The sequence below is a fragment of the Schistocerca serialis genome, unplaced genomic scaffold, assembly GCF_023864345.2.
Source record: "Schistocerca serialis cubense isolate TAMUIC-IGC-003099 unplaced genomic scaffold, iqSchSeri2.2 HiC_scaffold_897, whole genome shotgun sequence".
Taxonomy (NCBI): domain Eukaryota; kingdom Metazoa; phylum Arthropoda; class Insecta; order Orthoptera; family Acrididae; genus Schistocerca; species Schistocerca serialis.
Window position 1 is genome coordinate 1715276 of NW_026048515.1, and position 22201 is coordinate 1737476.

At 44.1% G+C, this 22201-nt stretch overlaps 1 protein-coding gene across 1 annotated transcript in view; it reads left to right on the forward strand.

Annotated features, from left to right (window-relative positions):
* LOC126452533 (UDP-N-acetylglucosamine--dolichyl-phosphate N-acetylglucosaminephosphotransferase-like) overlaps positions 1-22201 on the forward strand; it is a 136903-nt gene that overhangs the window by 22935 nt on the left and 91767 nt on the right. The window contains exon 4 of the mRNA XM_050091094.1: positions 12772-13003. Within this exon, the coding sequence (XP_049947051.1) occupies positions 12772-13003 (232 nt within the window). The remainder of the gene's footprint in view (positions 1-12771; positions 13004-22201) is intronic.

A 22201-nucleotide genomic window follows, 5' to 3' on the forward strand; every position in this document is an offset into this window, starting at 1 on the left:
GGGCTGCGTTGTGAGTAATGAGAGATTCCAAGATCCCGAGCGTCAGGTAGACCTGAAGGTGCTGTAGCGGCATTCGGAACAGGCGTTGATGGCACACGAGGCCAAAGCTGGTCCGAATGATGCACTGAAACACCTGTGTCCGTCTGGATTTCATACAGGCGTTGGCCACGGTGTCGTAAGATGCGGCCAGGACTCCATTTTGGCTGCCTGTCATATCCCCATACCCATACAAGGTTGCCGGCGGTGAACCGGCCAAGCGAAGGCACCCGCAGCTATGAGGTGGAAGGCCGCAGAAGATGAAGTAGCGTGCAGGGCTTTTGGCCATGTAAGAGCTCAGCCGGGCTGTGGTTGCCCATGGGGGTGAAACGGTAAGAAGCCAGAAATTGGAGAAGAGCATCATCAGCAGCAGAAGAATTCAGGAGTTTCATCATCTGAGCCTTAAATGTGCGGACCACTCGTTCAGCCTCACCGTTTGACTGTAGATGGAACGGAGGGGCCATGACATGCATGACTCTGTGACGGGCACAAAAATCCACAAAATCGGAAGAGGCAAATTGCAGACCATTATCAGTAACAAGAGTAGAGGGAACGCTTTCCAAAGAGAAAATGCGAGCTAGAGCATTGGTGGTTGCCGCGGTGGTAGGCGATGTGCAACGGGCAATGAAAGGAAAGTTAGAGTAGGTGTCAATAACGAGAAACCAATAAGTACCTAAAAAAGGTCCCGTGAAGTCAGCATCAATACGCTCCCAGGGCTTCTCAGGCAAAGGCCACGGTGACAAAGATGACTTTGGGGCGGCGGCCTGTGAAGCACAAGAACCGCAGGCAGTGACCATGTGTGCGATTTCAGAGTCGATGCTGGGCCAGTACACATGACGGGGCGCCAGAGATTTTGTGCGAGAGACACCCCATTGCCCTTGGTGAATGAGGCGCAAGACCAAAGCATGTAAAGCGCAGGTACCACAACACGCGGTGAAGCATTGTCGGTGGAAAGGAGGATAACACCATCCCTAGCCGTGAGGCGGTAACGCAAAGCGTAGTAGTTCCGCAACAGATCAGAAGTCTTAGCGGACGGACGATATGGCCAACCCTTCTGAATACAGCGTAAAACTTGGGAGAGGGTAGGATCAGAACCTGTAGCAGCTGCCAGCTGGTCCCCGATGATGGGGAACCTGTCCACAACCCGCTGCTTGGCAACATCCAGGTGGAAACACAAAAGTTCGTCCCTATTGAATGCCAGATCAGGACCCATGGGAAGGCGAGACAGTGCATCAGCATTTGCATGTTGAGTCGTCGGCCAGAAATGAATCTCATAATTGAAACGAGACAAGTAAAGAGCCCAACACTGGAGGCGGTGTGCAGCCTTGTTGGGAAGCGACATTGATGGATGAAACAAGGAAACAAGTGGTTTGTGGTCCATAACAAGATGAAATTTGGATCCATAGAGAAAAACACCAAACTTATGAAGAGCATAAATAATGGCCAAAGCTTCTTTTTCAATTTGAGAATATTTTCGTTGGGCATCTGTGAGTGTTTTGGAGGCATAAGCAATGGGTTGTTCGGAACCGTCAGAAAAACGGTGCGCAAGGACTGCACCAATCTCGTATTGAGAGGCATCTGTGGCAAGAACAAGATGTTGGCCAGGTCGATAATTAGCCAGGCACGGGGCCTGTTTCAGCATAGTCTTCAGTTTCTGGAAAGCTGCATTGCATGATGCGGACCAGTGAAAGGGCACGTTTTCATGCAACAGGCGATGCAACAGCTGAGCCACCGAAGCCGCAGATGGTAAAAACCTGTGATAGTGTGCTATTTTCCCCAAAAAGGCCTGCAGTTCCTTAACAGATGTAGAGTGAGGAAGGGCATCGATTGCAGCGACAGTTTGCTGAAGCAGACAAATACCATCCCGAGAGAGTTTAAACCCCAAGTACGTGATAGATGCCTGAAAAAATTTTGATTTCTGAAGATTACACTTAAGACCGGCAGTCTGTAAGACATGAAAAAGTGTGCGGTGATTCTGAAGATGTTCTTCAGTGGTGGAGCCAGTGACGACAATGTCGTCCATGTAATTTATACACCCAGGGACAGGGAGCAATAATTGTTCCAAGAATCGCTGAAAGAGAGCAGGGGCGCTGGCAACCCCGAATGGCAATTGTTGGTATTGATAGAGGCTGAAAGGCGTATTAAGGACCAGGAACTGCCGGGAAGCACCGTCGAGAGGAAGTTGATGATAAGCTTCTGACAGGTCAAGTTTAGAAAAATACTGCCCTCCAGCAAGTTTAGTGAACAGTTCTTCAGGTCGGGGCATAGGGTAAGTGTCGATGAAGTATTGAGCATTTACAGTGGCTTTGAAATTGCCACAGAGATGAATATCACCATTGGGCTTAACAGCGACAATGACAGGAGAGGACCCTCACTGGAAGTGACAGGAAGCAAGAGCCCTGAAGCAGTGAGACGATCCAGCTCCCATTTGACCTGATCACAAAGGGCCACAGGAATGGGCCGAGCCCAAAAAAACTTAGGCCGAGCAGTGGCTTTGAGTGTGATATGAGCTCCTAAGTCGTTTGCATGGCCTAACCCAGGAGAAAAAAGGGACAAAAATGTCGTCGACAATGAATCCAATTGAGGATAAGGAATAGCATCAGTGACGATATTGACAGAGTCATCTATGGAGAACCCAAAAACGCGAAAGACATCGAAACCAAAAAGATACTCCGCGTTACTATGGTCGACCACAAATATGGGAACACTACGAATGACGGATTTGTAAGATACCTCAGTATTAAATTTTTCCAAGAGAGAAATCTTCTGTTTGTTGTACGTCCGGAATTGCCTAGTGACACGTGATAGGATTGGAGATCCCAACTGAAGATACGTCTGAGAATTGATGATAGTGGCAGCAGAACCAGTATCCACCTGCATGGGAACATCCCGACCAAGAATTTGGACTGTGAGGAATAACTTCCCTGAAAGGGAAGAAGTACCATTGACAGACAACACAGAAGCAGAATCAGTATCATGTTCATGAACGTCAGGTATGCGGTCAGATTTGCAAACGGATGACACATGACCCTTCTTTTTGCATTTGTAACACACGGCCAAACGTTGGGGACAATCCTCTCGTGAATGTTTCGTAAAACACCGCGGACATGAAGGAAGTTGTCGTGGGTTTTGCTGCAGTTTCTTAGAGGTTTGTTTACGGTTAGGCCGAGGCTGCGCTTGGGAGCGTACTGTGGTCACGTCGGCAGGTGGGGACATGCCACACGCTTCGTCAACATCGCACAGAGGTTGTATTTCCCTGGCGTCGCCCCATGCCTCTATTTGCACTCCAGCGGCATGAGAAATTTCAAAAGACTGAGCAATGGATAGGACTTCATCTAGATTCAGATTTGACAACTGAAGGGCATGTTGCCAAACTTCTTCGTTGGGCGCCGATCTCCGCTAATAGCATCCCATACCATGGAATCGGCATAGGATTCTTTATGAACTTCAGTAACAAATTGACACTTTTTACTGAGGCCGGGAAGTTCAGCAGCCCAGGCGTGATAGGATTGATTCGGTTGTTTTTGACAACGATAGAAGGCAGCACGAGAGGCTACCACATGTGTTTGCTTTTGACAATATACGGACAGAAGTGAGCACATTTCAGCAAAGGACAAAGACACAGGATCTTTCAAAGGAGCCAATTGCGACAGCAACCGACCGATATATTTGAGGTGAAATCCATGAAAGGAACAGAGACTTACATGTTTGGTTGTCCGCGGCATGAAATGCCGAGAAGTGCTGTAGAAGACGTTTTTCGTAATCAGACCATTCTTCCATCCGTCGTAAGGAGGAAAAGGAGGGAGAGACGATGATGAGAGAGCGTTGGATGCCGCGACGAAATCACGAATCGCAGATGTGAGAAGCATTTGCTGCTCAATGAGACCTTGCAATAGTTGCTCTAAAGTAGCCATGGAAAGCTGTGGGTCAACGATGAAAAAGAAAAATTCACTACCTTGTCGCCAATTGTTATAACGTCTAGTTGAACAAATATATTTCTAGGACGACACGATACATGTAAGTCACAGATCAAGTAAACAAAGTAAGACGTGTGTACACTGTAACAGTCAAATCAGCTCTGAGTCCAAGTCTAGCGGCCGCTGGCTGGCTGGCAGCTTTGGTGGCGCGGCTGCTGCATGGCTGGCAGACAGTGCCGCATGTAGAGGATGTGCGTAACTGCGCGGCGGCACTTTGAAAGATCGTCGAGTCGCAACAGTCTTCCCATTGTACTTGTGTTGTACATTTCCTTTGTGCAAAATCCTAAAAAGTTTCAACATTAATGATAAGGCCTGTGATTAAGTATTCTAGGTGAAAATAGAACCATAGACATGCATCCAAGGAAATTTTATAATTGTTGAAGCTTTGCTTTTATATAGAAGAAATGGCATTCATTTTGTATAATTTTCTGTCTTTAATCTTTGTGTTCCCTGTAGCCTCTCTTACTGTGTTTTTCAATGTGAACATCATTACAGCTATCCAGATTTGGAGAGAAATAGGAGCAGCTAATGACAAGTTGTAACTTTTGAATTTATATGAGATGTGTGATACTATGGCATGATGGTAATTGCACTGCCTGTTAAAGGCAAGGGTCTGGGTTCAGACCCACAACCAGCACATGGTTTTAACTTTTTTCATGAAATCACTTTCTTCTGCATTAAGAATAATTTTTGCTTATGTGAGACATTACCACAAAATATTATCCCATACAACATTGATGAATTAAAATGTACAAAACACATTACTTTACCCCCCCCCCCCCCCTCCCCAGGGGGCTTGTCACTCTTTGACAGGTTCATGCTTGGCTACCACAGGGTCCCAGCCTTCGCAGCACTTTTTCTTTTCCATGCTGCATGTCTATCCTCTCGCTTTTCTTTTTCCCCTCCCTTGGGGAACTTGTCTGGGGTATTACTAGGAATGTTCTGCACTCTGTCGCTGACCTGCAAATAGTCTCAACTTTCTTTTTGGCTCCCTTTTCCTTTCTTTGTTTCCCTTCTCCTCTCGTTCCTCCGCTTCGGCATTTGAGGATCCTCTTCTTCTCCTTCTCCTTCTTCTTCTTCTTCTTCTTCTTCTCTGTTCGCTCCTGAAGACCGACCCACGTGTCTGACGCGTAAAAGGTGACTGGGTAATGCGTAATTCCCAGTCCCGGGTCAACAGGTGGGGTTTGCATGTACTCCCTGGTACAGGCCAAGCCCAGGGATGGGTGATTGCCTGAGCTGTAACCTTCCCTTTGTCAGGTGTTCAAGAGCTGTGACCCGAGGTGTGAACAATCACTTAAGGCAGGTGCACCCACTTGTGAAAGGGGCCCTCAGATGGAAGGAGCGCGCCATCAGAGACCTGGCAATCATGGGGGATTTCTTCATGATGAGTCACTCATCCTTTCCATCGATGTTGACGAAATGTAGACATAATGAAGCTACTGATTCGAAGACCTTTCCTGCTGCACCGCGGTTCCTTGTGGTGTCACATACTGAAGACGGTCAGTCCTTCGCCACGGTCAGTCCGTTAATTATTCAGAAAGGTGTTGATGCCATTGTTGGCCCTGTGAAATCCTGCTCTCATTTACAGAATGACACTTTGCTTTTGGAGACAGCTTCTGATTCTCAAGCACAACAACTACTTGCTGCCTCGCTTCTACATGGCTACCCTGTTCATGTCGAGGCACATATAACTTTGAATTCTTCCCGTCATGTAGTTTACACCTGGCTGCTTGACAGTCTAACTGAGACTGAAATACAATCTTTCCTCACGGATCAGGGTTTCATTGCCATCTATCGTGTAATGAAAAAGGTCAATTCTTCCTTGGTGCCCACCCGGACTCTTTTCCTCACCTTTGATAGTGTGGTGCTGCCGTCCAAGATTAAACCAGGCTACGAAATCATCACAGTCTGGCCGTACATTCCAAATCCATTGCACTGCTACCAGTGTCATCGGTTCACTCACACTAGAACGTCTTGTCGACACCCAGCCAAATGCGTAACCTGTAGCAGGGATGCATACGAGGACGACTGTCTGTCTCCTTCTCCCCGCTGTATTAACTGCAATGGTGGCCACGCTGCCTCCTCACAGATTGTCTCTTGTATCTAGATGAGCGGGCTGTTCAAGAGATTTGGGTAAAGGAAAAAGTGCCTTACCGGGTAGCTTGCAAGTTACTGGCTAGTCGCAAACCCTGTGTTCTCCTGTATGGCACTTATAGTTCAGTTGTTGTTATGCCCTCACTCCATGAAGGACATGGCTACACAGACATGCGGCCTCAAATTTGGCTCTGAAGTTGTGAAGTCGCCCTGTGTCAAGGTAGCATCGCTGTTCCCCCGTCCCGCGTGCAACAAACTGTCAAACTCTCGCCTAAAGGGGCAAAGCTACTCACTACACAACCGGCAGGCAGGAAAGGACAGAAGGAGTACTCCCAAGAAGACTTCGCCCGTCCCTCCAGCCAAACAACACTCAAGTCTTCCTCTAACCAGAAGGGCTCGAAGAAGTCCGCTAAAGACAAACGATCTCCTTGACCAACTCAAAGATACTACCCAGCCGGCCTTTGTCTCACTTGTTCGCACCACCAACTGTTTTTCAGCATTGGACTCCACTGACCGACCACACAAGCACGCTAATGCTTCTGTGGACTCCATAGAGCAGGATCCTCCTGCTTCTGTGCCCTGTAGTAGCGACTCTCCACCAGCTGTCTCTCGGCAGCCACCGAGGTGACACCTACATCTCTTTGTCCTCATGACTGTCCTCCAATGGAACGTTTGTAGCCTTCGGTCTCACAAAGATGATTTATGGCTGCTTCTAGCATTGCAGCATCCCCTTGTACTGTGCCTTCAGGAAACGAAATTGCACCCTCAAGACCGCTTTGAGCTTCCACATTACTTACCATTTCTTTTTGACCTTCGCCCTGAGGTCGGCATCCCATCTCATGGGGCGTCATGCTGCTTATGCAAGATGACCTTCATAGTCAACCCATCTCCCTGACTACCCGTCTTCAAGCTGTCCTTCGATGTCACCAGGGCAGACGTCCTTCAGCTTATCGGGCAGCTACCTCCACCGTTTTTGCTACTTGGTGAATTTAATGCACATCATCCCTTTTGGGGTTCTCCCAGGTGACATTCTTAACCAACACAACCTCTTCTGCCTTAACACTGGTGCACCCACTTTCCTTTCTGACTCCTCGCACACCTATTCCCATTTGGATCTATCCTTTTGCACTGCCCAGCTTGCCCATTGTCTTGAGTGGTCCGTTCTTTCTGACGACTACTACTCGAGTGACCATTTTCCGTGTGCTCTTCGTCTGCTGTCTCCTACCCCATCCACATGCATGCCCAAATGGCAGCTTACTAAGGCTAACTGACTGCTTTACACCTCCATGGTGACCTTCACAGAACAAGAGTTCCTCAGTTGTGATGACCAGGTGGACTATCTCAAGTTATCCTTACTGCTGCAGAATGTTCCATTCCTCCCACTTCCTCTTTACCATGTCATTTCCCAGTCCCTTGGTGGACTGAGGCATGTCGCAACGCAATTCGTGTATGGAGACATGCCCTCTGCGTTTTCAACCACCACCCTACTCTGGAAAACTGCATTCATTGTAAAAAGATGCGTGCAAAGTGTCGCTGAGTTCTTCGGGATAGCAAAAGAGCTAGTTGGATTTCATTCACGAGTTCTTTTAACAGTCCCACACCTTCCTCTGTGGTGTGGGCCAACCTCTGATGGCTCTCTGGAACCAAGATGCATTCCCCCATATCTGGCCTAACAGTAGGTGCCGATATCATCGTGGATCCTGGTGCTATCTCCAACATCTTGGGCCGCCATTTTGCGGAAGTTTTGAGCTCTTCCCACTATCACCCTGCCCTCGTCAGTTGGAAACAAGTAGAGGAGGCTTGGGCGGTACCCTTCTCTTCTCTGAATTGTGAGTGCTACAATACCGCCTTCACTATGAGGGAGCTAGATCATGCTCTCAGTTAATTCCGGTCCTTCGCCCCACAGCCAGATGCTATCCACATTCCGATATTGCAGCACCTCTCTCTTGCAGGCAAACACTTTCTGCTTAACACAACCACATCTGGGCGGAGGGCACATTTCCTTGACGCTGGTGTGAAGCCACCATCATACCCTTACCTAAGCCCAGTAAGGACAAAAACCTTCCTTCTAGCTACCGCCCCATCTCTCTTACCAGCTGTATTTGCAAGGTGATGGAACCTATGATTCATGCCCGTCTGGTGGCTCTAATCTCGCCATTTACTCACGAATGCACAGTGTGGATTTCGAGCACGGCGTTCTGCAGTAGACCATTTCGTTACTTTGTCCACCCATGTCATGAATGGTTTTCTGCAGAAATCCCAGAGTGTCTCCGTGTTTTTCAATTTGGAGAAGGCCTACAACACGTGCTGGAGAACTGGTATCCTCCGCACTCTTTACACGTGGGGCTTCCATGGGCGCCTGCCCTGTTTTCTTTGGGCATTTTTACAAGATCGAGTTTTCAAGGTGTGTAAATGATTAATGGAAAATCTCCTATAAAGATGTGAAACAAATACTAACAAAGAGATAGAGGGGCTGGCCAGTACTTACCTCAGCTCAGTACAGCCGATAGATACACAAAAAACATAACCAAAAATTTACGTTCCTAGCTTTCGGAACAAATGTTCCTTCATCAGGGAGGAGAGAGGGGAAAGAAAGAGAGGAAGGGAAAGTGGATTCAGTTACTCACAACCCAGGTTATGAAGCAACAGGGAAAGGAAAACAGGGAGGGTAGCAAGGATGGGAGGCATGGTTGTCAGACGGAAGCCAAAGATATTCTACTGTAAGTACTGTGCCAGCTTCAAACCAAAGAGGATGCATAATTCTAGGGACCTAGGAACCTGCTACACCGTATGTGCCATTTGGCTTCTCCCACCCAACAACAGTCCCTCTGAAATGCGGAGATGGGAACTTGCACTCCAACACATCCTTTCATCCCGCCATCCCCCTGGACTGAACCTACGTTAAACCACCTCACTCCCATTTACTCTTCAGTCTTCTCCTCTTTCCCTTTCCTCTTTAGCCATTCATGCATCTTTTCATCCTACATAGTTGTGTTTATCTTTATACTATATACCTCTTTACTTCTGTATGCATCCTCTTTGGTTTGAAGCTGGCACAGTACTTACAGTAGAATATCTTTGGCTTCCCTCTGACAACCATGCCTCCATCCTTGCTACCCTCCCTATTTTCCTTTCCCTGTTGCTTCATAACCTGGGTTGTGAGTAACTGAATCCACTTTCCCTTCTTCCCTTTCTTTCCCCTCTCTCCTCCCTGATGAAGGAATGTTTGTTCCGAAAGCTAGGAATGTAAATTTTCGGTTACGTTTTTTGTGTATCTATCGGCTGTACTGAGCTGAGGTAAGTACTGGCCAGCCCCTCTATCTTTTTCGAGGTGTGTGGGGGTTCTGCGTTGTTGGACACCTTTATTCAGGAAAATGGTGTGCCTCAGGGTTCTGTACTGAGTGTCATCCTCTTTGCTATCTGTCATCCTCTTTGCTATCAACATTAACGCTATAATGGCCTGTCTCCCACCGGGTGTCTCTGGCTCCCTTTTTGTCAATGATTTTGCCATCTATTGCAGTTCTCCATGGACCTGTCTTACTGAGCGGCGTCTTCAGCGCTGTCTTGATCTTCTTCACTCTTGAAGCATTACCAATGGCTTTCACTTTTCCACTGACAAAACCGTCTATATGAATTTCTGGCGGAGCAAATGGTTTCTCCCACCATCTCTACATCTTGGGCCTGTTGCCCTTCTGTTCATTGACACTACGAAATTCCTGGGGCTCATGCTCAATAGGAAACTCTCTTGGTCCTTCCATGTCTCTTACTTGGCAGCCTGCTGTACACAGTCCCTCAATGTCCTACGTGTCCTCAATAGTACTTCTTGGGGTGCTGATTGAACCACCTTCCTCTGTTTGTACCGGTCCCTTGTCCGTTCGAAACTCGACTATGGGTGCTTTGCTTATGCATCTGCACACCCATCCCTTTTACGCCATCTCAACACTAGCCATCATCATGGCATCTGTTTAGCCACAGGCGCCTTTTACACCAGCCCGGTTGAGAGTCTGTATGCCGGTTGAGAGTCTGTATGCTGAAGCTGCTGAACTGCCACTGTCCTACCGCCGTGACTTTCTTCTCAGCAGGTATGCATGCTGTTTGTCTGCCATGCATGACCACCCTTCCTATGCCTCCTTTTTTTATGATTCCTTAGATAGTCAGTATGGGGCTCGTCCCTCTTCTCTGTTACCTCCTGGAGTCCGCTTATACCACTTGCTATGGCGGCTTAACTTCATGCTACCTGCAACTTTCCCCATGGGTGTGAACCCTTCACCACCTTGGCTTCATGAAGCGGCCCATGTTAACCTTGGCCTTCATTCGCTTCCTAAGAACACTACTCCATCCTCGGTGTATTGGTTTCAGTTTCACGACCTTCGCATGGAACTTAGCACTAGTACCTTTGTATACACTGATGGCTCTCGGACTGACCGTGGGGTTGGGTGTGCCCTCATCATTTTCACCCGTGTCTTTCAATATCGGCTTCCGGCCCACTCCTCGGGATTTACAGCCGAGCTTTTTGCCTTGTATCAGGCCACAGAGTACATACGGCGACACAGCCTTTCCAATTCTGTTCTTTGCTCAGACTCACTCAGTGCCCTCCAAAGTCTCTGTGCGCTGTACACTTCTCATCCCTTACTGCAGCAGGTCTGGGAAAACTGTCACTTGTTCACTCTTGGTGAAGCCAGTGTTATGTTTCTGCGAGTCCCTTGTCATGTTGGTCTGCCAGCAAATGAGGCTGCTTCTGCTGACGCTGCTGCCAAGGCTGCAGTCCTCATACCTCAGTCCGCGAGTACCTATATTCCCTCTGATGATCCCTGTGTTGCCGTCTCTCATGAGGTGGTGTCCCTTTGGCATCGCCAGTGGTCCTCCCTTCATGGGAATAAACTTCGGCTTATTAAGCCTCTCCCGGTGCCTTGGACGACGTCCTCTCGGCCCTCCTGTCGGGAGGAGATTATTTTAACTCGGCTGGATATTGGGCACTGCCTTTTTAGCCATCGTCATTTGCTCAGTGGCACTGCCCCACCACTTTGTACGCATTGGCCCAAATTTTAAGTGTCCGCCACTACCTGCTGGACTGCCCTTTTCTCTTTTTTTTACCAATTTACGTCCCATCTTGGGTTTGCCATTTGATTTATCAGCTGTTTCAGCGAATGACGCGCGGGCTGTTGCCCGCATTTTAGTTTTTATCTGCTGAAGCAATATGGTGTAGGCCACCTAATTTTTAGTTTTGGGCCTCCATTCTGTTATGTTTTTGTTAGCCCTTTTTCCACGTGCCTTTTTTAGCTGTCTCCTACTCTGTCCATTGGAACTGACATATAGTCATTTCCCTCATCTCTTGGGTTTGTGTTCTATAGTTTTGACTTGGGTGTGTATGACCTCAGTGGTTTTTGCGCCCTAAAACAAAACAGACATTAATTTACTGATTTCTGCATCGTTTTACATATACGTCCATATTCCAGAAAGCGCCGTATGGCAGAGTGTACCACATCCCACTACAACTCATTACCTTTGTTGTTCCATGTGCAAATAGAGCGAGAGAGGAATAAATGTCTATAAGCCTCCATATGAGCCCTAATTTCTCTCATTTTATCTTCATAGTCCTTATGCAAAATATATGTTGGCAGCAGTAGAATCATTCTGCAGTCTGGCCTCAAATGCAGGTTCTCTTAAATTTCCTCAATAGTGTCTCATGAAAAGAGTGTCATCTTTCCCCCAGGGATCCCCATTTGAGTTCATGAAGCATCTCCATAATACTTGCATGCTGATCAAACCTACCAGTAGCAAATCTAGTAGCACAACTCTGAACTGTTTCAGTGTTCTCCTTTAATTCAACCTGGTGGGGATCCCAAACACCTGAGCCATTGTCAAGAATGGGTCACAATGGTGTTCTATATCTTTCTTATATACAGGAGTCATCTATGCTTTTTTCCAGTTGCTTGGGACTTTGCACTTTAAAGTTAACTATTATTTGCATGGCTAAATAATAAATGTTAATTGCTTTAGTAGGTCAACTATAGGGTTTTTTCTTTTTCCTTTTTTAAAAGTCTCATCAATATCCACTCCCAAGAACTGTATAGGTATGCATGTGTGCACGGACATATTGCTACCAACTACCCGTTTTCACACAAATGTGATACTGCCAAGAACAGTAAAGAGACTTTCCTAACGTAGCCTATGCAGGGTACAGAAAAGGAACCATGCATCAGCCAGCCATAATTTCATTTTTCAGCCCAGCGGTTAGATCTGGGGGTGGGGGATAGCAGGGAAAATGAATGACATCTTCTTTCAGAATCTCGCCTACATACTGCAAAATATTGTGAAAATCTTCTGAAAGAGGTAAATGGGTGATACAAATATTGACTGAGTAGGCACAAAAAGGAGAAATACAGATAATGAGCACCTCATTAGTTCTACACAACACAATTTAACACAACACAACAGAGTGCAACACAACACAACTTACAGTAGTGCCCAGAAGGCTTTCTGCATCACTAGGTTTCAGATTTGGAATTCTCATCTTAGCTGACATTGCACTAAATGCTTCTTGCTTTTCACTTTCTTTTGTTTTTATTTCTGTTATTCATAGCAATTGCTTTGCAGTATTTTATTCATTAAGCTATAATTATTTATTGAAAAATATTAGCTGATGTGGTCTTTATGTCAACAGGTGTCCTATATTACTGCTACATGGGCATGTTGGCTGTGTTTTGTACAAATGCAATTAATATCTTGGCTGGTGTTAATGGACTAGAAGCTGGACAATCATTGGTTATTGCTCTGTCCATTGCCATTTTTAATGTGATTGAGTTGACTGGTTCCCAGTGGAAAGCACACCAGTTTTCCCTGTATTTTATGCTGCCATACATTGCTACAACGGCTGCTCTCCTCAGGTTTAACTGGTAAGTCTATCAATGTTTCAGTCTGTTTTTTATAGCTTGTGTTGTGGATTCAGACTGTATGAATTTGATGCAGATTATGTGAATATGTTTGCTTCTTTGAGACACAGTATATCAAAAGTAAGCTTACTTGAAAATTGTAAAGTAATGAAACGAAATAATTGTAGATACACAAGAGACTTTCCATAAAGATTTGTTTGTTACACCTGTAGAGCTTGCTAAAGAATCAGTGAACACATCTCTTAAATGTATAGTAGTTTAGGTCTTGGGTGACAGTGATCTTCGTAAGCAATATAACAAAAACAGTGAGTCTAGATCCCATGTAATAAAATGTGGCCATGTTCAGATCATTAAAGCATTGTTGACATTTGGAGCCCATATGTGGAACTACTGTACATACCAAAATTTACCAGTCAATGACTGCAGTTGACTGGTACCTTTTGGTACGCACAGAAGCTCTATCTACCAGCTCCACACATCATACACATCACCGATGAGTTAGTGGTTGGAAGTGGTCATGAAGGACTGCAACTGTTTACCAGAATAAATAAGTATTAATTGTGACCTAGACTGGTTATTTTTGCTATAAAGAGTAGTTGCATGCAGTGTTTATGAAAATATCTCCACATGCTGTTCATCCATATTTTAATGGGATGATCAAGTGACGTTGGAAATGAAAAACTGAGACTGAGCAAAAAGCAGCAAGGTAAGTACTTATTTCCAGAACAAATTTTCACTCTGCAGTGGGTGTGCACTGGTTTGAAACAACCTCGCAATTTAAAACTAGAGTACTGATTGTCCCAGACTTTGTTCTCCAGAGAGCTGTTACCCTTATTGTGTTAATTTTTCCCAGAAAGTGTTAATTACTCTGTAGATTATGCCACTGTCTTTAGGCTTCACATCCCTGGAAGTGCTATTTGCATTCTAATAGAAAGCTGGTAGATAGAACCTTTTTTTGTTGTTCATGAGATATTTTCACATAGGGTGTATTTGCACTTATTCCTCTTTTCTGTCAAGTAAGATTATGAATGACCCCTTCAGAGTGTACATACAATAGATTTTAGTGCTATCATAAATATAATAAAGGAATAAAATTTTGGAACAAGTAATCACTTGTATGAATGATGAAAGCTTCAGTGAGAGCACAGTTCCAGAAAAAAGAGGCAATCTCAAACATTCACACACTTTGTCCTATAGATCCCATAATGAAGGAGAATTCGTTGGGATATGGAACAAGTAAAATTTCTGTACTGTACCTCAGAGATATGAGAAACTTGCTATGTAGTCAGCATGAACATGTAGCTATCATTAATAATATACAGCATATGTTATTTGCTAAGGGTGGTTTAAAAGGCTGAAAATTTAGTACCACATAATTAACAAAAAATTCAACATTTTCTAAACAGGTTCTATTTTTCAGAGTATATTATACAGTTGCCGCCCATTTATCACTACACACGTAATAGTTGTGTGGCTTGGACCAAACTGTATAGACATTTAATTTTATTTCTGTACTAAAAGTTTTTTTTAGTGCCGTTTTGGTATTTATGTTTTCATTCATTTGAAATTTGAGACATTGACTATTTCACTGGCTCACTTTGTTATCGCCATGTTGCTTATTGATAGCTACAAAAACACTTGAGTAAAATGTAAATATGGCAATGGAAAGACTTTGGTGGAATATAAACAATGTAAGGAGGTAGCTGTCGGGACTCTCCATATAGTGGGGGCGTCAAATGTTTGACAGGTACATAAACAAAAATGAAAATGTTGCCAAGGTTTTGAACAAAGTCATTTTTCAGAATGCGCTGAATAAACACACACACACACACACACACACACACACACACACACACACACACACACACACACACACAAGTTTCTTTAACGAAAGAGTTTATATCCACCCCAACATGTGGTTCAACACAATGTAGGAATTAATTACTTGAGTAAGATAATTACTTCTTGAATAAGGAGGAAACAATACCGAAAAGAGTGTCTCTTTTCAAATAGTGAAAGAACAATAATGTTTATAGGGATGCCGAAGGTCTGGATGAGACAGACATTGCTTGTGGAAGAAGAGATGAATGTAAATATTGTCTAAGGATGAAGGTTCTAAGGAAAAATACAGACACTTCTAGAAAATACCACTGACTAGTTAATACACAATGCCAAGGGACAGACAGTTCAAATCCTGATGGGACACACTAAAGTTGAAGTTCTATACACTTAGAAACTGTATGCGTTGAGAGTCCCAGAAGAACACTTCAGTTTCAAAGTTCTGTATAATGAAAACACAGTCAAGTCTGGGGTAGAAACAGACAAGAAATCTGAGAAGTCCATCAGCTGATCAGTGACATAAAACATGGTGCTGTTGTCGCAGTGGGTCTAAAGTGAGTTCCTAATTGAAGAAATGTGTAAGCATTCGGCCTGTGGCCCAAGAAGCTCGCTTAGAGAGAACTGGCTCTCCAGGGTCCATGCACCAACCTAAATACAGCCCCTCAGCACCAGGATACATTTGATCCTGCTTCTTCTCATGTGGCTGTCTAAGAAAGCAGTCCATTATGCCAGTAACCTCAGCTGGTGCTTTGGGCAGTGTTTGGTGGTCGAGTGTGTCATGGCAGCTCTCGAATATCTTCTGTAAGGAAGCAGGCTGCCTAAAGAACTTGGATATAGATTGGATTGATAGGCTGAGCAGACACAAGGCCTGTTAGCAGTCCACATTCCCCTCATCCCCCCCCCTCCCCCTCCCCCACTTGACCCCTCTCAAAGAGCAGAGAGGTGAAGGCCCATCTCAACGTACCATGGACCGGTGACCATGGTTGAGCCTGGAGGAGAGGATCCGTGCAGGGCACCTTTGACGTCATTAGGATACATGCCATTAAGCCCATGAGGCAGCACTGAATCTACCAGTAGTCACACAGCAAGGAGAAGATAGATGGGTGTTCTGGTGCTGCTGCACTAGACATGCTGGGGCAGAAATAAGACACACTATCAGTATCTCATGTAGCACACAGATATTGGGCATGAACACTGAAGACTGATCATGAAATCTAGTGGCTGATAAACAGACCAAAAGTCACAGAATGAGGGAATGGGGTAGTATATGCAAAAAAAGAAAAAAAAGGGGGTGAGGGGGGGGGGGGAATTTAACAAACACCACTTTGCCAGCTGACGTGGAATGAGAGAGTAGAGTTGACCTGAAAGAAAGAAAGAAAGAGGAGGAGGAGGAGGAGGAGGAGGAGAAGAAGAAGAAGAAGAAGAAAACTGCTGACTGTGCCTATCTCTTACACCCAACTGATTTGGTGGATGAGCAATTGTTCACTTAGATTTGTTAGAACAAAGTTTCTTTAACAAAAGAGCATAAATCTCCTCCGACAAGTGATTTTGTGCAATGTAAGAATTAATCACTTGACTAAGACAATTACTCCTTTAACAAGGAAGAAACAATATTGAAAAGAAAGTATCTTCTCAAAGAGTGAGGGAACAATAACATTTATAGGGAAGCTGAAGGCCTGGACGAGACAGACACTACTTGCACTACTTGTGGAAGAACAAATAAACATAAATATTGTCTAAGGCTGAAGGCCCTTGGGAAAAATGCAAACATTACCTGTTAGTAAATACACAATGCACAATGATAGCCAATTAAAGTCCTGATAGAGAGTGAAGTTCTGTACAATTAGACACTGTAAGCGTTAAAAGTCCCAGAAGGACAATTCCATTTTAATGTTCCGGCATAATGAAAACAGTGAAGTCTGGGATAGAAACAAAGATGAGAAATCTTAAAAAGTCCACTAGTTGATCACTAATGTAAACCATGGCATCATCATTGCAGCAGTTCCAAAGTGAGTTCCTGATTGAAGGAATATATAAGAATTCTGCACCTGGCCAAGGAAGCTCACTCGGAGTGAACTGGCTCTACAGGGACTGTGTGCCATCCTAAATTAAGCTCAAGGTGCCAGGGTACATTTGCTCTTGCTACTTGTCACATGGCTGATGTAAGAAAGAGATCCGTGGTGTCAGTGAACTCTGCTGGCTCGTTGCTCACTGTCCGAAGGCCGAGTGCGCCGTGGAAGCCCTTGAACATCTTCTATAAGGAGGCAAGTTGCACACGTAACTAGCATGTAGTTTGGGTCGTTGGCAGGGTTGGTGCAAGATCTACCCATAGCACCTACATTGTCCAGGATGACTATGTTGTGCCAGCATTGAAGCTCAGACATATGTCCCTTGAGTCATGCTGGAGAGTGTGCTCAGCAGCTGGGTACTTAATGTCCCCAGGGCAGACAGTTCATCTTTGTCCATTCATGCAATGCACTCAGCAGTTTTAATGTCAGCTTGGGGGTGGGGGGTGGGGCAGTATAAGAAGTGATTTATATCACACACATGTACATGTGGGAAGGGATTTTGTGTACTAGCCAGCAATGCTGACATCTGTCAATCACAAAGTTATTTTATTTTGACCTATATATAAAAAGCTGTGAAGTGAACACGTGTTAGATGGTAAATAACATGTGTTTTTACATTTTGCCTTTGATGTAGTAGGATTCACCAGTGGTAGGCCTGAAGTTCTTGGTGGGGTGTGGGTGTGTAGGGCAGTTTCAACAGTGGATGCTATTGTTAGTGTAGGAACCTTGAGTTAGGGATAATGGTCATATGGTTTTAAAGATAATTATAGTAATTTGTTTCTAATGAAATGAAAGTTAGTATATTACAAAATAACGGATTCATTTGTATTATTCCTTTTCATTTTCTGCATGCCCCCTCCCCCCACCCCCGATACACAAACTTTTGCACACTTTTCTTTATTTCTTTCAGCATCAGTTCCAAATGATCGTAACTTCATAACTACAAAGTACCTATAGATTTCCCTTAAAAGGGGGGGGGGCAGCTAGGGGAGGAGTTGGCAGTTTGGAATTCTTGCCACTGTTCACACAACTATTTTTGTAAAAATCCCAACTCTCGGAAAGAAGGATCCAAATAAGTTCAAGTTGAGGATGTGGGTGAAGCTGCTAGTGAGTAACATTGTGAGAAATTACAGCAACTTCACGTGTTACAGCAAGCTGACAAACAAAACATAAATGTGAAACAAGGCAAGGGGCAAAATATCAGCATGTGAATGAGTTTGAATGGAACAGGATGGTAAGTTTCAGACAAATGAGTGAGCCATTTTGAGACTTCTCACATTTTACAGGGCATCCTACTGACAGTTTGTTGAACTGCTCTGTAGAAGAAGATATTACGTTGTCTGCATCACACAGTGTAATAACTGCACAACCTCCAGGCATCATCCACAAAAAATATTTAGCTTATGTGGCAACATTAAATTGTGCTATCCCTATTTACTGTCATCCAGCTTACTTCTACCCACCCAAAAGCAATCCAATTTTTCTTACCCTCTGAATGACCCTGATTTTTATTCTGATAACTTTATACTAGTACATAGATGTGAAAAAGCTATGAATTTGCACTCTTAGGATAAAATGATGGATAAAGGGTGCTGGTAAATATATATCTGAGTAGCAGTTTTATTAATGTATTAGTATGGCAAAGATTTCATGTGCCTCCTAGATAATGCTTTGTGGCTTGACTATAAATTTACATTACAACAGGCACAAGTAACTGACTAGTCCACCAAAGTATGTTCTGTAATCTGTCAGCTTCTTCAGCTTTGCACAAACTGGTTGTATGTGGGAATGCTGTCACAGTAAATTTTCAGTATCAAGTAACTGACTAGTCCACCAAAGTATGTTCTGTAATCTGTCAGCTTCTTCAGCTTTGCACAAACTGGTTGTATGTGGGAATGCTGTCACAGTAAATTTTCAGTATCAATCTATGTAATATTTATGCTGAATAGGTTTAATTGGGCACATATATACAGCTGTAAAGTATTGTAAAGTGCATGGTAGAGGGCACTTTGTTGTACCATGTATAAATTTTCTTCTCTTTCTAGACAGTGGAAAAAATGTGTGTGTGCACAGTTGTAAGTCTGATTTCATCTTCATTTTCTCTAGCAGATCTTACGTTAGGGACTGAAGTATATTTTTATACTCTATCCTGAAGGCTGGTTCTTGCAGTGTTCAATTACATGCGTATTCCGTGAGCCACCTTTCCGTGTGTGGTGTTGGATACTATTAAATTTGCAATTGGTGGCCAGGAAAAATGATGGTCAGTAAGTCATGACATGAAACTGAATAATCTCCTGTCATGAGAGTTGCCTGATTCTTCTTGGAATGCATACTTTCAGAATTTTTAATAATAAACCTTTCAATTATAACACAGTGCCTTTTTAGATGTGTCTGTTACTGGAGTTTGGTGAACATCTCTGGGATGCTCTGACATTGATAAATGAATCTTTGACGAAACACAGTGTTATTCTTTATACCTTCTCTATCTCTTGTCTTGTATGTAGTAAAAATGCCAGATTGATAAGCCGTACATAAGAATCAGTCCAAGTAGAAATTTGCAAGATCTCTCTTTGTAGGTAAATTGCATTTCGTCAGGATTCTTCCAATGCAGTTGCAGTTTGGCTGGTGCATTGCATCGTCATATTTTCACAATGCAAAGACTGTTCCATAAAATTTTGGACATGCAGCCTTATCAATTTGAATTCTTCTTCTAACATTTCAGCTGAATACCATCCAGCCATCTTCAGAGTGAGCCGAGGTGACTGATGCTCCAGCAATTGCTCCATCCTTTGAAACCCATGGACCGCATAACTGCGTATGCGGCTGCAGATACACAAGGTGCCAAAGATGTTGATCAGTGGTAAAGAGGAATGACATATGCATGGAATTAGATCTGTGGCTGCGCAGTCGATCCACATGGTAATATCTATGTATTACTGCGAGCTGCACTGTCGTGACATCTTTGCGATTTTATTACAGAAATTGCTGGATTCCAAAATTTGTCCAAGCTGATGCCACTATCTCTGTTAATTAAATTTGCTGCCAACTGAATTTCAATAGCTTCCTTCCCAACCAAGTCCCAGAAAGATGTAATCGAGGCTAAAATTTCAATGTTATCGAACAGCATAGAGTGCCCAGTGTCAGTACAGTGCTCTGCCACCACAAACTTATTAGGCTGTAAGAGCTGGGTGTACCTGCGGTGCTCTGTACATCTCTCCTGGACCGTGGTTGTCTGTCTGATGTATGAACGGCCGCACTCACAGGGGACCTTGTGAACCCCAGGCTTCCGTAGCACCAAATAATCTTTAACGGAGTCAAGGAGTGCTGCTGACATTGGTGGAGGGTGAAACATCACTTTCACTTTGTGTTTACTGAAGATCCATCATATTTTTGACGATAGGCTTCCCACGTATGGCACAAAAGTCAAGCATTTAAAACTTTCCATGTCTTCTTCTGCTTTTCTTACACCCACTGTTGGTTTTGTTGGTAGTGCCTATGTATCTGCTGTGGAGAGTATGCATTGGCTACAAAAACTCTTCTCAGGTGTAGAAGCTCGTCCTCCAGACTGCTCTCATCAGCAATGATGTGTGTTCTGTGTACCAGAGTTCTGAGTACACTCATTGTCTGCGAAGGATGGTGGCAGCTATTTCCACGTATATACGAGGGTAAGTCAATTATTATCCGCAAAGTAGTTATAAAAGTTTATTGTAATCAAATAGGAAACTTACAAGAACATTATTTTTCGACATAGTCTCCTTGCGTTTCAACGCACTTGGTCCATCATTGTACAAGCTTCCTGATGCCCTCATAAAAGGAGGTTCTTGGTTGAGTTGCAAGCCAGGAATGCACCACTTCTTTCATTGCTTTGTCCAAGGAAAATCAATGGCCCCTTAGTGCCTGTTTGAGTGGACCAAACAAGTGATAAAAGGGGCAAGGTTGGGACTATATGGAGGATGATGCAGTACTTCAAATTTGAGATTCTGGAGCGTTTCAGCAGTGTGGGCAGCAGTATTTGGATGGGCATTGTCGTGCAACAACACAACACCTTTTGACAGCAATCCTCAGCATTTGCTTTGAATTGCAAGCTTTAACTTGGCAGTAAGCATCTCACTGTAATGTACACTGTTTATTGTTGTGCCCCTTTCCCCACAATGTTCCAGTACTGGACCTTGTGCGTCCCAAAAAACCATAAGCATCAGTTTTCCTGCAGATGGTTGGGTCTTGAACTTTTCCTTGCACGGCAAATTTGGATGTTTCCATTCCATACTCTGCCGTTTACTCTTCAGCTCGTAATGATGGATCCATGTTTCGTCACCAGTAATGGTCCAGTTTAAGAAGTTGTCCCCTTCATTACCATTGCAATCCAAATGGTTGTTTACGCAACTGTGCGAGTTGTTTTGGGCTCCATCTTGCCCAAACTTCATAAAACCCGAGTCTGTTGTGGACGATATTGTAGGCAGAACCGTGACTAATGTGCAGGTGATGTTCCACTTTGTCAATAGTTAATCTTCTGTCTAAGAGAATCATTTCATGTGAACACTCAATGGTTTCTTTATTTGTGGCAGTAAACAGTTGTCCGGCTCCTTCATCATGCATAACACTTGTGCGACCATTTCAGAACTTTTAAATCCATTCTAAGACACTCCATTGTGGCAAAACACTGTTCCCGTACTGTACCGAAAGAACAAAACGGATCACTGAATGTTGCTCTTCTTTGGTGCAAATAGACAGCGGAGCAGCCATGATTAACAGCACAGCAACGATAATGAAACTAACCTAGCAGCTTGAAAATTGCAAAGATATAACAACAAATAAACAAAAATATAATTAAATTGTGGATAATGATTGAGTTATCCTTGTATAAACCTGTATGGATCATTTTTCGATATACTTCAAGTATAAATCCATGGCTTTTCTGCCACACGTGGAAAGCTTATCATCAAAAATAGGACATATCTTCAGTAAACACAAAGTGAAAGTGATTTTTTGCCCTCCACCAAAGACAGCAGCCCTGGGTTCAGTTAAAGACTATTTGGTGCTTTGGAAGCCTGGGGTTTACAAGATCCCCTGTGAGTGCGGCCATTCATGCATCGGACAGACAACACATACAGTCCAGGACAGATGCACAGAGCACCACAGGTACACCCGGCTCTAACAACCTATTAAGTTTGCGGTGGCAGAGCAGTGTTTTGACACTGGGCACTCTCTGCTGTACGACAATGTTGAATTTTTAGCTTCGACTTCCTTTCTGAGACTCAGCAGTGAAAGAAGCTATTGAAATCTGGTTGGTGAT